Genomic DNA, 18,050 nt, shown 5'->3' on the forward strand with positions numbered 1-18,050 from the left:
CCCTTGGTGGTGCATAGAAGACAGACACTGCAGCAAATGTTTTTGGTGCTTTTGTTGAGTCAGGCATTGTGCCAGGCACTGGGACAGAGACAAAGATGAGGAAGATACAGTCTCTTCCATAGACAACCAGGAGAGAGAGAGACCTCGTGAACAACTTAGGGTGCCAAGTGCTGAGGAAAATGTGTGTCCAGGGCACTAGGGAGCAGAGAGGACATAGGCTGACCTTGCCTGAAAATGCAGGGACGTGGGCTCAATCCCTGGTCGGGGAAGCTGCCACGTACCTTGGAGCAACTAAGCCCGCTGGTGCTCCACAACAGGAGAAGCCATTGCAATGATAAGCCCACGCACCACAACAAAGAGTAGCCCCTGCTTGCCACAACCAAAGCCGGCACCCAGCAAGGAAGACCCAGCACAGCCAAAAGTAAATAACTAAAACAAAGATACTTTTTAAAAAGCGTATGGAAAGGCACAAAAGAAGATAGGAGCATACATGGGGAAATGTGGTTTCCCAAATATGGATGGAGCCTGGATTGCCTGGTGGGGAGTTGCCCAAGAAGCCAGTAAGGACCAGCCTAACATGATAAGGTGTCTGCTTTTAAAGAGATTGGGGTGGTAGGGGTGGGGAGAATTCCCTGGTGGTCCAGTAGCTAAGACTCTGAGCTCCCAATGAAGGGGGCCTGGGTTCAATCCCTGGTCAGGGAACTAGATTCTGCATACCGCAACTAAAGATCCCAAGTGCCACAACTAAGACTCACCATAGCCAAATAGTGGGTGCAAGTGGGAGAACCTGGACACAGGAGACCAGTGTGGAGACAGCTAAAACAGACCAGCAGAGAACAAAGGGGTCTGACCTTGAGCAGCGGCAGTAGGAAGAGAAAGATAAGGCTCCCTTTCCTGACCCCGAATCCTAGAACTAGCTTTTTGAGTTGCTTCTGTCAATAGGCTGGGTACACAACTAGAGATGGCAATTTATTGTGACAGGACCTTGGCTCCCAAAAGATAGTTCCTTCTTGGGATCCATGACTTAAAGACTAGCCTTCCTCTGTGTGTTGAAGTGGGGAACAGGAGGAACGGAATGCGATTATGCAAAAAGGGAGGTCTGATGTGTACCAGCCATAAATTTCATGATTCAAAAGGCACATAAGGAACTTCCCTGGTGGTTCAGTGGTTAAGATTACAGTCTCCCCACTAGAGGGGATGAGGGCTCGATCCCTGGTCAGGGAACTAAGATCCCACACGCCACAGGGTGCAGCCAACAACAACAGCAAAAGACACTTGAACCTCAGAGTCTCAATTTCCTCATCTCCAAAAAAGGAGATCATATTCCTTGTTGTAACTCACAGGTCTGTTCATTCATTTGTTTATTCATTTAATAAACATTTATGGAGCACATTAATAAACGTTTATGGGCTTCCCTGGTGGCTCAGAGGTTAAAGCATCTGCCTCTAATGCAGGAGACCTGGGTTCCATCCCTGGGTCAGGAAGATCGCCTGGAGAAGGAAATAGCAACCCACTCCAGTATTCTTGCCTGGAGAATCCCACGGACGGAGAAGCCTGGTGGGCTACAGTCCACGGGGTCACAAAGAGTCGGACACGACTGAGCGACTTAGCTTTTACTTAACTATGGAGCACATACACTGTCCCATATACTGTGCTAGGTGCTGAAGAGCAGTAATAAAGGATACAGAACCGACCTCTGCCCGCAGAGATCTCGCAGTAGGGATAAATGAAGCGCTCTGTCAACTATAAAGCCTGGCACCAGTGTCATTTTTCTACTTATCTCCCAATAGGATTGTAATCAGGTTTACTTTAGATTTCTTCATTTCCTTATCTCTATATCCTTGGGCAAGTCACTTTACCTTGCCGGATAACTCCTTATTCATATCCAGTTCAGGGTCTATGCGTGGTTTTAACTATTAATACAAAAGGAAGGAAAAAAAAAATACAAAAGGAAGGAATGCCTTTTTGGAAGAAAAAGTTTCTAGGGGAGGAGAACTCACTACAAACAGGAAATAGTAGAAGAAGCTGAGAAATCTTAAGCAGCTTAACTTTATTTAGTAAGTGTCCCTCCCAGTTTTCCTCCACCCACTCCTTTCATATCTCATCCCAGTTCGCCGCCTTTAGCAGCTGCGGTCTCTTTAAACGAGCTCGTCTGTGTGAACTAGAGGTTGGGGCCAAAAGCGCGTTTCTTCCCGGGATTGAATGTTAAGTTGTTTGTCCATTCCGGGCTGCCGTCCTGCAGATCCGCCATATTGTCTGCTGAAGGTGCCGCTGAAGCTGCCGCCGCCAAGTAGAAGCGAGCGGAGCCGCGATGGGTGAGTAAGGAGACCAGGCAGTTGGGGATTCGGGCTGAGACAGTCTCGGGGCTTGGAGTCTGGCGAGAGCCTGTCTCCAGGGTGTAGAGGATGTCTAAACCTCCTCCAAATAGATTTGAGGGGAGAAGCCAGGTCGGGAGCGCAGCTCAGGCCAGTTTGGGGCCAGGTTAGGGCCCATGCGGGGAGCAGTCTTTGGGGGTTGGTTCCGGGAATACCTTGTCACTTCTGGAACCCCCACGTGGTGGCCCTGCGCCGGATCGCACGCGTTCCCGGAGGCTAGAAAGCGGCCGACCTTCTGGTCTGTGCCGAGCCTGGGCTTGGGGGCCGGGCCCCAGGCGGCGGGACTGGGGGCCGGGCTCCGGGTGGCAGGCCCGGACGACGCTAAGGGAGCCCTCTCCAGGCTTGTGTCTGACCGACGCGCCTATTAACTGGATTCACTGACTCCCCTGAACTTAGGGAAATCCTGCCTACGTCTGAGAGAGAAAGTCCTCTGGCGAAGGTACGCCAGGCGATCCGGCTCTAGGCCTGGTAACCAGGGGCAGCCATGCCAAAAGCAGCCTGGGCCGCTGAAGGCCTGGAGAACTTCCCGAGCCGAGGCGGAAATGGGGTGGTTCGGCTGAGTTCAGAGTGACAGCCTTCGTAGTGGTAGAAAACCAACGCCAATACCTCGTAGTCATGTATAGGTCGGGGACTTTAGGTTTCTGGGCCTGGCCCTGAGTAGCAGAAAAGGAGCGACCTGTTGCTCTTTCTAAAAGGACTCCAATCAGCAAAGCCAGTGCTCAGAGAGATTACGATGGCGAAGTCTTTGGACTTAGGGACAGACCCATCAGTGGTACTTCTTCTCCAGCAATAAAAGCTGTTAAATTTGCCAAGCTCTTCCTGTTATGCAGGCATTGTTCTGATTGCTTTACATGTCACGTTTTATTTACTTTGCACAATATTGAGATAGTGCTATTATCCCAGATAAGGAAACTGAGGCTTAGGGAGGTAAAGTAACTTAGGCAAGGTCACACAGTAAGTGGTTTAAACCAGGTGGATCGCTCCAGAGCTCTAGTTTATAGCTGCTGTTTTTTGTGGCCTGGCCCTCTAGTGGTTGGGCTGGAAAAGAGGGAAAGAAAGCTTTTAATCCTAGGCAAGAGTTGTAAAGGTGTTTTGTTTTTGTTTGCTAGTGGGCCCACTTTGAAATCTTTAATCTGAAAGAAACTGAACAACTCCAAGGTGAATTGCTAACCCCAACTATTGTGGGTGTTTTGGAGGTGGGGAGCTAAATGAGATTCTAGGATTGAGTTTTGTAAGATCCCTGATCCTGAGGAAACAAATTATTCCCTTGAGCTGAACAACAATGAGTTTAGAATCAGATCTGGTATTATAATCCTGCCTACTACTTCCTAGCTCTCATCCAGAGAAGTCACTTAAATGTCAAATGCAGTAATGCATATGGAAAACAGCTAGCACAGTTCACAATAAATGTTATTTTCCTTCCTTTCTGAGCCTGCCTTTCCTTATCTCTAGAGAGAGGGAGGGGGCAGTGTTACCCAGGTGTTTAAGAATTAAATGAGATACCACATTGTCTAGAGACTAGTAGGGCTTCCCCAGTGGCTTACCCCAGTAGGTAAAGAATCTGCCTGCAGTGCAGGAAGCACAGGAGACCTGGGTTCAATCCCTGGGTCAGGAAGATCTGGAGAAGGAAATGGCAACCCACTGCAGTATTCTTACCTGGAAATCCCATGGACAGAGAAGCCTGGTAGGTTACAGTCCATGGGGTCACAATGAGTTGGACACGACTGAGCACACAAGCACAAGAGCTCTAGAAATATCAAAAGAGATTCTTTTTCACCTTCTGTGTCTGTTCCTTTCTTTTAAGCACTCTAGTTTCCAGAATCCTCCATTAAGGCTGATAGGCCTGTTATTTGCAGTAACAAATAACTGCAACTTCATGAATGAATGAAAAACTTTTGGGACTTTTATGTTATAGATTTTGTATTGGCCTTCAGTTTCAGCAGCATTGCTGCCTCAAAAGGGAAGGAGCTAATATTTAGTTTATTAAGCCCAATGAAGTAAATTTGGCCATGATTTACTCAATTTTTACAGATTGGGAAACCACTTCAGAGAATAGAACACATTAGTTACAGCAAACCCAGAGGTGAGATTCTTACCAATTTTGCTGCAGAGAAACCTCTAAGTAGAATCACGTTAGTCCTTTTCTGGTACACTTTGAAATGGAAGTTCTTCAATAGAGCAGCAAAACCTGACCAGGGTCCTGAAGGGGATTTTTAGTCTAGAGTCAGGTAGCTTCCCCTTTTTCTCTGCAACTCGACTTCAGGCCCCTCCCCCCACCCCATCCCACCTTGCATTTTGTCTTTCTGAATACTCAGCTGTTGGTGGTGATGTTTTGTGTGGGTTTTGTGGGTTATTGTTTTGTTATGTGTGGGTTGGTTGTTTTTGTTTTCTGATCCTTATACCACAGAGTGAAATGTGTCCTTACATTTAATCCTAACATCAAATTCAAGATGGTTTTGTGTGCACGCTCAGTCACTTGACTCATGTCTGACTCTTTGCGATCTTATGGACTGTGGCCCTGCCAGGCTTCTCTGTCCATGGGGATTCTCCAGGCACAAATACTGGAGTAGGTCGCCATGCTCCTGTTCCAGGGCATCTTTCGGACGCAGGGATCAAACCTGCATCTCTTAATGTCTCCTGCATTGGCAGGCAGGTTCTTCACCACTTGCTCCACCTGGGAAGGTGGTTTTGGTTATCCTCATTTATAAATGAGTAAACAGGTGTTTAGGCCAAGGCTGGTGATCTAAGCCCTAGGGCTGGGGACACTCATACAGCCTGCCTCACACCTCCATGTCCAGACCCTGTTGTACTTCACTGCCTGACCAGCATACTCGCCTCAAGCTCTGGCCTGTACTATACTGTTTCTTCTGTGCCAGACTTCACTAGCCTTAACAGACCTTTGTAGTTATTTCATTGCTATTAGGAATTTTGTGGAGGTGATGCTTGCCGCTCTGGAAGGTACTTGTTTTAACCCTCCTTAGCAGAGACCACAAACTCTCAAGACTAAGTCTTGGCAGACATTGATTGTTTTTATCAGGTTCCTACCATCCTGCTAACCAGGAATCTGGCAGCACCTTCCCAGCCCCGGGGTGATTGATATAGCCCACTAGTCTTGATTGATATAAACTCTAAATCAATCATAATTCTATCTCTCTAGACAGTGATTGATTTAGGCATAGGCAGGTGATACAGATTTTGGCTGATTACATGTGAAGGGAAGCCTGGAGGATTTCTGAAAAAGCCTTTCTTATTTGCGAAATTGTATTCATTTTTGCCAGTTATATATTTTAACCCAGGTATCTCACCAAAGTTTGAGAACTTAAAAAAAAAAAAGAAATGGGAAAGCTATAGTAATAATACTTCTATGGAACTTGCTATATGCTAGGCACTAAGTACTGTAATACTAGTTCATTTATTTCTCAGATTCTCACATTCTAGTTGAGAAAACTGAAGCACAAAGAGGTTCAATAAATAATGCAAGGTCAGAGCTAGTAAATAGAAGAATCACTTCCTCAGGCAGTTTGGTGCTAACCAAAATATGGGCTGTTAAGGACTGTGTTCTGCCTCTGGAAAGAAAGGAGCCCTTTTCTGACTCTTGAAATTGCCATTCGCAATGCTGGGAATTCATGAGGCAGAATTTATAAATAAAGAGCAGGCAGTTCTAAGAGTGAGGGTCAAGATGGAAAGAATCTGATCTCTTCGTGATGTTTTTGGAACTGTCATTGCCATTGGCCTGTTCGATACTGAAGGTTGCCTCTAGTTTGCTGCAAGTAACAAAACCTTTCTGATAACCCCTGCAGGTCAGGGAGTAATCTAGAACATTTCTTAGTTTCCTTCCAGCCTTGCCTCCCCACCCACCCCATAGTTCATAACAGCAACAGAGAAGGTGTTAAACTAAGTGTCCCACCAGCTTCAGACTCACTCCCGCGTGGGGTGCCTTTCCTGCATGTTTTGTTAATGGTCAGACCATTGGTCCAGACACTAGGGCATAAGAGAAATCTTAACCTTGGTAAGACTGGTTCCTTACTCTTCTTCCTTTCCTATATTGGCAGTTGTTGGATACTATGATCCTCTTACTGATGTCTTCTGTTGTCCCTAAATTGTTTTGTGTATGTTTTTCTCAGAGCATAGTCCCCAAAAGACTGTTAATTCTGTGGTCTTTAAACTTGCTGAGTCTCAGGCTCCTTGATGTGAAAATATAATAATACTGTTTATTAATGTTGTTAATGAAGTGTCAGTGAAGTATCAATACTAGATGTTAGAAAATATTGTAAGTTGTAAAGGTGTCATTATTTCAGGAACTTTCCAAATCTCTTCTGTAACCTCCTATACCACAACCACTTCTGCTGCAGCAGTATTGCTAAAACACCCGTCAGATCTTGTCACCCTACTCCTTAATTTAGGAACCTTCATGGACTCCTTATTGTCTGCAGGATAAAATCATAACCCATAGGGTGTGGTACTGAAGGCCTTCCTACTGACTCCATTTAATATTTATCCACATACCCTTCCTTCCACTCAGACTACCTCCTAGGTGTGTATTTCAGCTTTCCTGGTAGAGAAAGTGACAAAGGCAATCTCTTCCCCGCCCGTCTTTTCCTATGGAAATCTTGCCCCTTTTACAAGATCTGGTTTAAAGGCTACCTCCCTCAGGGACCTTTCCGAAATATGTACCTTATGCCTTTCAAACTGGAAGTGAACTATTCTTGTGAATTCTGTAGCACTTTGTTCTTGCCTTTCATACAGTCCTTTTCATATTTTATCTTGTGTTACAGATGTTTCATTCTGTAATTCCATTAGAACTTTAACCAGTTGTTTAATCTCCAGAGCTTTCTTTTCCTCATCTCGTAAAACAGGGATGACAATAATATCTTCCTCATAGGAGTGTTAAGGTGATTAAATGAGCGAATGCTTGTAAAGCATTTTAGCATGGTGTTCAGCACACCATGAGTACTCAGTAAATGATAACTAATTGCTATTAGTCACTCAGTGAGCAAATAAAGTACTTAGTATGTGTTGGGCCTTGTGTTAAATATAAAAGAGTAATCAATTTGTCTTTTAGGGGAAGGCAGAAATATTTTTAAGATTTATTTATTTATGTTTATTTTTGGCTGTGGTGGGTCTTTGTTGCTGCATGTAGGCTTTTCTCTAATTGTGGTGAGTGGGGGCCACTCCTCCTTGTGTGCGGGCTTTATTAGTTGTGGTCCGTGGGCTTAGTTGCTCCATGGCATGTAGGATCTTCCCAAACCAGGGATCGAACCAGTGTCCCTCGTGTTACAAGGTGGATTCTTAACCACTGGACCACCAGGGAAGCCCAGAAAGCAAAAATACTATCAACACTTGTCAGAAACATGATGAGACAGGCAACAGTTATTCATCATTAATTTCAGCAAATGTTTCTTGAATGCCTACTGTGTGTCAGCTACTGTTCTAGGCCCTGGAAATATAGCAGTGAATGAAACAGACAAAAGTATACTTTTCTAGTGAAATCCTAGAGTTTAAATTCTAATGGGTAATTGAGTAAAATTAACCAAATGGAAACTGACAGGCAACTAGAGTCCCATGAGATCTGATTGATGAGTTCCAGCCAGTTGTTGCCATTATAGAATGTAGGTCTAATGTTCCCTTATTGCATAACTTCCCAGGCCTTTCCACAATCCCTTTCCCCAGAAGTTGGAAATCTGAATTTTCATATGATTTCTTAATGGATTAAACATTTTTAGATGTTGCAAGCTAATTTTTAAAATCTAAAAACATCTTGGAAATTCCCTGGTGGTCCAGTGGTTAGGACTCTGAGCTTGCACTGAAAGGGGTATGAGTTCGATCCCTGATTGGGGAACTTAGATTCTGCAAGCCACTGATGCAGCCAGTAAATAAACAGATAAATCTAAGGATATCTACTTCAATATAAATAAACAAATGAATAAATAAATGTTTTTAAGAAACAGAATCTAAAAACATTAAGCTAACAAAAATAGAAGAATATTTGAGGCCAAATATAGCCCCCAAACTGCCTGTCTTATTGATAAGTTTTGCCTTCATTAATATTCTATATATTTTATAAACTGTCTCAAGTAATCTATGTATTTTACCAGGTTCTGTGTATTTAAAAAATATTTTTGAGCGGTCCACTAGAGAGAACTCGGCACTTACACTGCAGTGGCCCAGGTTCAATCCCTTAGGGAACTAAGATCCCACATGCTGTGTGACCAAAAATAAATAAATAATCTTTAAGATAATTTTAAGTCTTTGGCTTCCTTAGATCTGATTAGCTGGTCATTATGTTATTTTGTGTTGTTTTATTGTGATATGGCAAGTAAAATTCTGGTACTTAGGATCATTTACTTCCAGAGACATCAGCTCTGCTGTTTCTTTGTTCCTTTTCCCTGCATCATTAACATTCTCTTCCATTCAGTTTCTTGACAGAACTCTAAGCTGCTTATTTTGTAAATGTTAATTTAGTTAAAACTAGCTATCCTATAAATCCACTTAATGAGATGCAAACCACAGTGTGATGCAGTATGATAAAATGTGAATGAACTTCTTCACCCTCAGATAAAAGTTGCCAGTATTAATAGGCTAATATATAATAACAGGTAAAAATTGCCAGTATTAATAGGCTAATATATAATAAAGGTAAGCCCTACTAATGTATAAGTACATATTATATACGTATATTAGTAAAAATATACATGTATGCTTTTCTTCCTATGTCCCAGTTGATTTTGTATCTCATACTTTGGAGACCATTATGGAATAAATATTTTGAGTGAGCAATCCACCCCAGCCTAGGGGAGTCAGGGAAAGCCATTAAGCTAATGAGACCTGACCTATGGATGTGATTTGTCAGCAGCAGGGTGGAAATGATTTCACAAGAGAAAGATCGCTAGGCTTGGTGGTTGGTAGCATTTCGGCGAATGATATTTAGACCTAACCCTGATGACAGTGAAATGCCATTGAAAGGTTTTAATCTCAGAAGTGACATGATCAAATTTATTTATTTATATTACTTGGAAGCTCTGGGGAGAATAAATTAAGACTGCTAGAAGATTCTAATCAGGAGATTCTTCAAGTAGTTGGTGGGGTTTTTTTTTTGTTTTGTTTTCTTTTTAATTTATTTTTGGCTGTGCTGGGTCCTCACTGCTGAGCGAGGTCTTCCTCTAGTTGTGGTCAGGCTTCCTATTGTGGTGGCCCCTCCAGCTGCAGAGCACCAGTTCTGGGTGCACAGCCTCAGCAGTTGCTGCTTGCGGGCTCCAGAGTGCAGGCTCAGCAGTTGTGCCTCATGGGCCTAGTTGCTCCTCGGCATGTGGGATCCTCCTGGACCCAGGATGGAACCCGAGTTCCCTGCACTGGCAAGCAGATTCCTAACCACTGGACCACCAGGGAAGTCCCAGTAGTTAGTTCTTAAGTAGTATGGTAGTCCTAGCAAGAGATGTTCATAGAGATTGAGAGAGAGTTACAGTAGAGAATATTGTTGTTCAGTCACTCAGTTGTATCTGACTCTGCATCCTCATCGACTGCAGCACACCAGGCCTCCCTGTCCCTTACCATCTCCCCAAGTTTGCCCAAGTTCATGTCCATGGCATCGGTGAATCCATCCAGCCATCTCATCCTCTGACACCCTCTTCTGCCCTCAATCTTTCCTAGCATCAGGGACTTCTCCAGTGAGTCAGCTGTTAGCATCAGAAGACCAAAATACTGGAGCTTCTGCTTTAGCATCAGTCCTTCCAACAAGTGCTCAGGGTTGATTTCCCTTAGTATTGACTGGTTTGCTCTCCTTCCTGTCCAAGGGACTCTCAGGAATCTTCTCCAGCACCACAGTTCAAATGCATCAATTCTTCAGCACTCCACCTTCTTTATGGTCCACCTCTGGACCACTGGAGTAGCCTTGAGTATACAGACCTTTGTCCGCAAAGTAATGTATCTGCTTTTCTTTTTTGTTTGTTTGTTTTTTTTTGTTTTTTTGTATCTGCTTTTCAACACACTGTTTAGGTTTGTCATAGCTTTCCTGACAAGAAGCAGTCATCTTCTGATCACAGTAGAAACTTTGAATTACCAGGCTTGGTTATTGGTTTCATTGGGAGGCTAAAAGTGGTTGGGGGACAGGAATAGAATTAAGCATGACTCCTGGGCCTCTTGCCTTGAGCAGCAGAGTGGATAGTGTTGCTGTTAACTGAGTTGAGTTTAAATCTGGACATTTCGAGCAATCTCTGTGACCTCCAAGGGAAGATGTCCCAAAAACAACTGGATAGAAAAATCTGGAGCTCAAGAGTGGAGCTTGGGGTTGGAGATAGAGGTTTGATCATCTGTTTATTATGTGGTGGCTGAAACTGCTGGAATCACTGATAGTACCTATGAAAAATGTATCATGGGAGATGGGCTGACAAGAGAACCTTTAATATGCAGGAAGAAATGGATCAGCAGCCTTAATTTGAAGAAAGTTAATGAGTGATGTCTCATAAACCAATGGAAAAGAGTACTTTTTTATTTATTATAAAATTTTATTTATTTTTGGGTGCACTGGGTCTTCGTTGCTGCCAGTGGGCTTTCTGTAGTTGGCAGAGCATGGGGGCTACTCTCAAGTTGCAGCGTGAAGGCTTCTCATTGCCATGGCTTCTCTCGGACCACGGACTCTAGAGAGTGGACCAGAAGTATGGTGTACCGGCTTAGTTGCTCTGAGGCATGTGAAATCTTACTGGAACAAGGATCAAACCTGTGTCCCCTGCATTGGCAGTTGGATTCTTAACTACTGGATCACCAGGGGCATCTGAAAAGAGGGTTTAAGGAAGAAGGAAATGGCTGTCAGAATTGAGTGCTGCCAAGAGGACCAGCAAAATAAGGACTGAGATTGAATTTAGCATCATGCGTTCCATCAGTGTCTTTTACAAAAACAGTTTGACAGCATGGAAGCAAATTGGAGTGAACTAAGATGAGAGATGAGAGACAAACTGTTTCAAGAAGTTTGAAATAAAGAGAAAGAAGCAGATTAATGAGACTCTTGTAAAGTCTAGGCAAGAGATCATGAAGATCAGAGTTAGGATAATGGCAGTAGGAAAAAGAGACAGAGTCCGGAAATAATTAGGAAATAAAGCCACTTTTCTTAGTGATTGGATATAAGGATAAGGGAAAAGGAGTTGTCAAGGGTGACTCACAAGATTTGTCTTGAAAAGCTGAGAAGATACTGACTGGTACAGATCCTTAAATTAGGAAATAAAGCCACTTTTCTTAGTGATTGGATATAAGGATAAGGGAAAAGGAGTTGTCAAGGGTGACTCACAAGATTTGTCTTGAAAAGCTGAGAAGATACTGACTGGTACAGATCCTTAATTGTTTTTATCAGTGTTTTCTCAACCTTTCCATTTATTGTCACCTTCCTAAGAAGGCTTCTTAGGCATCTTTTTTCCCTAATGCGTCCCTCCCAGAAAATTTTAAAACACAGATACACTGTATGGTTTTTTATGTACAATAAGTATGTCTCTGCTTTATACATAAAAAGAGTAAACATGAAACTTACTTTATGTTCAATGCAAGGTTCAGAATGACTGAACAAGATGTTTAGATTAAATTAAGACAATTTACATTTAGCTAAATTTTATAGCTGTATTTGCTGGGTAACTTTGATTTAATTACTTATATAAAGTATATCAAATTGCATATGCAAATTAGTATTTATAAATACAGAAACAAACTAATCAAAACTTTAAAAATTATACAAAGCTGTTCATTTTGCAGCAAAAGTGAAACAATAGAAAAAGTCAGTTTCTTGAAATTATTGTAAGTAAACTTTTTAACTTTTGCTTGATATGAGAAAATAACAAGCTGCTAGATAGTCATTCGGATAGTTAACATTGTTTATTTTTAGCACTTGGTGTAATTAATTGGAACAAATTTTAATTTGTAGAATTAAATAATAAAATGTAAAGTTTTAATTACCAAAACCCATGTCACATACAAAAGCACTGGGGATCAAACATAAATAACATCCACATAACAGGCATGCTCCTTGCTCAGACCACTCTTGTCATATGACTTCAGAATTCAGCCATCAGTGAAGAGAAAGTCCCCCAGTCGTGGCCATCTGTTTGCCAAAGCTTTGTAGTACAGGCCTTCTATACTTTTTTTTTTTTTTGTCAGCCTTTCATGAAGTCAGTGTCACTGCTGCTCATGGAATACTCAAGAAAATCCAGCAAGAAAAATTAAATACTAGGGAATAAAACATTATTGATAAAGGTTGAGCTTTGGAGGGCCACATACCATTGTAAAGTCTAAGTTCTTCCCCTCTCTCATTAACCGGTTTCACCCTTTTGAGTGGATAACACCTTCAGCAGGGTCTGGGATAGAGCCCTGTATAGTCAAATATGATTAATATTTTCTGGCAAAGCATTTGAACACTGAGTGAGATTAATAAGGGCTGTAAGAAAGGCAGTGCCAAAGAATGCTCAAACTACTGCACAATTGCACTCATCTCACACGCTAGGAAAGTAATGCTCAAAATTCTCCAAGCCAGGCTTCAGCAATATGTGAACCGTGAACTTCCTGATGCTCAAGCTGGTTTAGAAAAGGCAGAGGAACCAGAGATCAAATTTCCAACATCCGCTGGATCATGGAAAAAGCGAGAGAGTTCCAGAAAAACATCTATTTCTGCTTTATTGACTATGCCAAAGCCTTTGATTGTGTGGATCACAATAAACTGTGGGAAATTCTGAGAGAGACAGGAATACCAGACCACCTGACTTGCCTCTTGAGAAATCTGTATGCAGGTCAGGAAGCAACAGTTAGAACTGGACATGGAACAACAGACTGGTTCCAAATAGGAAAAGGAGTACATCAAGGCTCTATATTGTCACCCTGCTTATTTAACTTATATGCAGAGTACATCATGAGAAATGCTGGACTGGAAGAAACACAAGCTGGAATCAGGATTGCCGGGAGAAATATCAATAACCTCAGATATGCAGATGACACCACCCTTATGGCAGAAAATGAAGAGGAACTAAAAAGCCTCTTAATGAAAGTGAAAGAGGAGAGTGAAAAAGTTGGCTTAAAGCTCAACATTCAGAAAACAAAGATCATGGCATCTGGTCCCATCAGTTCATGGGAAATAGATGGGGAAACAGTGGAAACAGTGTCAGACTTTATTTTTTGGGGCTCCAAAATCACTGCAGATGGTGACTGCAGCCATGAAATTAAAAGGTGCTTACTCCTTGGAAGGAAAGTTATGAGTAACCTAGATAGCATATTAAAAAGCAGAGACATTACTTTGCCAACAAAGGTTCATCTAGTCAAGGCTATGGTTTTCCCAGTGGGTCATGTATGGATGTGAGAGTTGGACTGTGAAGAAGGCTGAGCGTCAAAGAATTGATGCTTTTGAACTGTGGTGTTGGAGAAGACTCTTGAGAGCCCCTTGGACTGCAAGGAGATCCAACCAGTCCATTCTGAAGGAGAGCAGCCCTGGGATTTCTTTGGAAGGAATGATGCTGAAGCTGAAACTCCAATACTTTGGCCACCTCATGCGAAGAGCTGACTCATTGGAAAAGACTCTGATGCTGGGAGGGATTAGGGGCAGGAGGAGAAGGGGACGACAGAGGATGAGATGGCTGGATGGCATCACTGACTCGATGGACGTGAGTCTGGGTGAACTCCGGAAGTTGGTGATGGACAGGGAGGCCTGACGTGCTGCAAGTCATGGGGTCGCAAAGAGTCGGACATGACTGAGCGACTGAACTGAACTGAAGTAGTCTCATGTTAGTTTTTGTTTTTAATATTTATTTATTTGGCTGTGCTAGGTCTTAGTTGCAGCATGTGGGATCTAGTTCTCTGACCAGGGATCGAACCCTGCCCCCTGGAGTGGGAGCTTGGAGTCTTAGCCACTGGACCACCAGGGAAGTCCCCTCATGTTAGTTTTATTCAGATTTTGTTGCTTAAATGTATTTTGAGGTTATATATACTAAAAACATTCTTAATTTCAGTGCTCTTTTGATTTCAGAAATCCAAATAAGGAGTTGTGGTCAATGAAGTGTATAAAGAATGAATGAAGAGCAGGTTTATGGAGACAATGCTGACTTAAAAAAATTTTGTTTAAAGCATTTGAGGTGCTTATGGAACATGGGTAGAAGGAACACCTTGAGTGTTAGGTATGACTGCAGATGTGGATTTGAAAGTCATCAGCCTTTAAATCTTCCAAAGAAACAATAATTGTAAAGAGACATGATTAGAATTGCTTATTTTGCAGTGAGGTAAATGTTAGAGAACCAGCCCTTTTTAAAAAATCTGGCTCATTGGTTCTTACAGTCTAGCTTTGGAAGGAATGAAGATGGAATAGAAGGTAAAGATGAAGAGAAAGGAGCTACAGTGTTAGGAGAAAGGAAGAGGAAAAATCATCTATTAGTGGAGAGCAAGGAAATAGAATTGTTCTTTTTGACTCTTAACTTCCAGGAAATTGCCCTCATGGGGAATTGAAGATTTTCAGAGTAGGATCTGGAACAAAAAAGGAAATACCACTGATTCAGCATTTAGGGCCTAGACACTTTCACATTACCTCATCAGTCATATGGGGCTATAAAGTTTATTATTAAAATGAGAAGCAGAGATTCACAGGAGTGGGATGGGAAGCAGTTCACCTGACTCCCAAATCAATGCTCTATCTTACTATATATTGGAAGGAGTTGACAGGGTTTGAGGGGCAACACTGAGTGTCTGTCTGTAGTCCTCTAATGAGGACAGAGAGGATTCCTTTTGTGTGGCCTCTTAGTCTGGCTCTTCCCAACATTGTCTCAGGCTCTTTGTACATAGGGTCTCAGAAGATCACATTCCAAAGCCAGCTCCTTTTTGGATTAATTTATACAGGTTAGAGAAACCCTACTTTTAACTTGTCAGAATGGCTGTTGGAAAAGCTCTTTCTCCTGTTAACCAAAGGTTGAAATGAAGACCTGAACAGAGGGATTTGTGTAATCCTCCCACAGGTAATGCAGAACCCTCCTTGTCGGAAGACGGGATGCAGGGGTGCAGTGCTGCAGGACAGGGACCAGCAGTTCACTGTTGTGTCTCAGAGACATTCTGCTTGTGGGCCTTTGTGTTTATACCTCTCTAACCCAACTGGTCTTGTTCCTCAAACCAGCCTTGGGTTTTCTGATCTCTTTGCTTTGGACTGCTCTCCCTCCCCCACAATTGCCTTCAGAAATAATAACCATCTAGCCTTCAAAGACTACTTCAGAGCTCACCACACAGTAAAAATAGTTCTCACTTCCACCCTGTGATGTCATTGCACACTTAGATTCTTTTTTTTTTTTTAATTTTTTTGGGCCCTGCTCCTTGGTGTGTGGGATCTTAGTTCTCTGATCCTGAGCTCCTTGCAGAACTATGGAGTCTTAATCACTGGACTGCCAGGAAAGTCCTTTTTGGTTCCTGATGGTGTGAAACTAAATTAGATTATAAAGCTTCCTGAAGGCAGAAACTTTAGCAGAGTGCCTGGCACATACATTTTATTAAGTGAATAATAAATCACTTGTTTATATGAGTCAGTTTAGAGATTTAACCATTTGGATTTTTTCCCCCTTGATTCCTTGAGCAGTATGAGTACTTGGGAGTTATTCAGTGAGTGTTTTGGCATTGATGTAAGTGTAAGGTGAGCGCTTTGATTTTCCTACTTTTAAGTAATTCATTATAGTTCCTTATAGCACCTCGTGGTAGTGGCAGCGGGGTGTCCCTAGGAAGGTAAGAGCCTCTAGATTCTGCAAAGTCTACAAGGGATATTTGGAGCTTTTCTTCTGGAGAAATCGGACTATAGCTATCCTGTTGTTTAGTTGCTAAGTTGTGTCTGACTCTGCAATCCCATGGACTATAGCCCACCAGGCTCCTTCTGTCCATGGAATTTCCCAGGCAAAAATACTGGACTGGATTGCCATTTCCTTCTCTAGGGGATCATCCTGACCCAGGGATCGATCCCATGTCTCCTGCATAGGCAGGCGGATTTTTTACCTCTGAGCCATCAAAGGAAGCCTGTAGCTATCGTAGACCTCACCTGTATCTCTCGCCACCCCTTACTTCCCCATTCCTAGGTCTAAGCATTGCATTTATATATATCTATATATATATAGATTCAAGGGCTAAAAGGACTAGTAAATGCTAGGAGAGAATTAGGACTAGAGAACTGGGACTATCAACTATCTGGTTGATTCGATACCTCAGAGTGCCATGCTTCTCTTAGGTCTCGAGCTTTGAATATATTAGTTGTGTGTACAAAAGATAGTTTTCCCCACATGATCTTTTAACCAGACCTCCTGGTTTATAGATTCAGCTTTGTTTCCTGGAGTGATCATTCTTCAGCCCAGTCCTGTGAGGATGTGCCAGAATATGAGCAGCCTTATTATGGCTCCATTATGGACTAATCCAATTGTCCATAGAGAAGTCTCTCCCATTGTCTTGGTGATTAGCAGTTCTGACAGGCTTGCAAATAACCCCCTGAGAGCCTCGTTCTGTCGGACTGTTTCAGTACTGTTTTCTTGTTTGCAGTATTGCTTGGTCATAGAGCTCTGAGAGAAATTCCAGAAGTTTGAAAAACTATTACCAAACCCAGTCTTACTTTGCCAGAAGAGCATTTTATTTTTCACAAAGCACTTTTCGTGTGTATCCTCATAGGACCTTAACTGTAACTCTGATGTAGAGAGGGTAAGGGTAGGAAAATTGAGATCCAGATAACAGACTGGTTCTAAATAGGAAAAGGAGTACGTCAAGGCTGTATATTGTCACCCTGCTTATTTAACTTATATGCAGAGTACATCATGAGAAACCCTGGGCTGGAAGAAGCACAAGCTGGAATCAAGATTGCCGGGAGAAATAGCAATAACCTCAGATATGCAGATGACACCACCCTTATGGCAGACAGTGAAGAGGAACTAAAAAGCCTCTTGATGAAAGTGAAAGAGGAGAGTGAAAAGTTGGCTTAAAAAAAAAAAAAAAAAAGTTGGCTTAAAGCTCAACATTCAGAAAACTAAGATCATGGCATCTGGTCCCATCACTTCATGGCAAATAGACGGGGAAACAGTGTCAGACTTTATTTTTGGGGGGCTCCAAAATCACTGCAGATGGTGACTGCAGCCGTGAAATTAAAAGATGTTTACTCCTTGGAAGGAAAGTTATGACCAACCTAGATAGCATATTCAGAAGCAGAGACGTTACTTTGCCAACAAAGGTCCATCTAGTCAAGGCTATGGTTTTTCCAGTGGTCATGTATGGATGTGAGAGTTGGACTGTGAAGAAAGCTGAGAGCCGAAGAATTGATGCTTTTGAACTGTGGTGTTGGAGAAGACTCTTGAGAGTCCCTTGGACTGCAAGGAGATCCAAGCAGTCCATTCTAAAGGAAATCAGTCTTGGGTGTTCATTGGAAGGACTGATGCTAAAGCTGAAACTCCAATACTTTGGCCACCTCATGCGAAGAGTTGACTCATTGGAAAAGGCTCTGATGCTGGGAGGGATTGGGGGCAGGAGGAGAAGGGGACGACAGGATGAGATGGCTGGATGGCATCACCGACTCAACGGACATGAGTTTGAGTGAACTCCGGGAGTTGGTGATGGACAGGGAGGCCTGATGTGCTGCGATTCATGGGATCGCAAAGAGTCGGACACGACTGAGCAACTGAACAGAACTGAACTAAGTGACACCCAAGGCTGCACACT

At 42.7% G+C, this 18,050-nt stretch overlaps 1 protein-coding gene and 1 long non-coding RNA gene across 2 annotated transcripts in view; one reads left to right on the plus strand and one right to left on the minus strand.

Annotated features, from left to right (window-relative positions):
• Positions 1-2,254: 2,254 nt before the first annotated feature.
• KPNA6 (karyopherin subunit alpha 6) overlaps positions 2,255-18,050 on the plus strand; it is a 59,447-nt gene continuing 43,651 nt past the window's right edge. Inside the window, exon 1 of the mRNA XM_086333930.1 lies at positions 2,255-2,315. Within this exon, the coding sequence (XP_086190056.1) occupies positions 2,312-2,315 (4 nt within the window). The 5' untranslated portion in view covers positions 2,255-2,311. The remainder of the gene's footprint in view (positions 2,316-18,050) is intronic.
• LOC147377596 (uncharacterized) lies at positions 3,286-4,636 on the minus strand. Its single transcript, XR_015139591.1, has 3 exons — positions 4,472-4,636; positions 4,032-4,122; positions 3,286-3,413 (listed from the first exon to the last, which is right to left on the minus strand). It is a non-coding gene; the product is annotated as an uncharacterized LOC147377596 (long non-coding RNA).

Source organism: Bos grunniens, chromosome 2 (assembly GCF_055505025.1).
Source record: "Bos grunniens cultivar Pamir isolate PY7600 chromosome 2, Bosgru_T2T1.0, whole genome shotgun sequence".
Classification (NCBI taxonomy): Eukaryota; Metazoa; Chordata; class Mammalia; order Artiodactyla; family Bovidae; genus Bos; species Bos grunniens.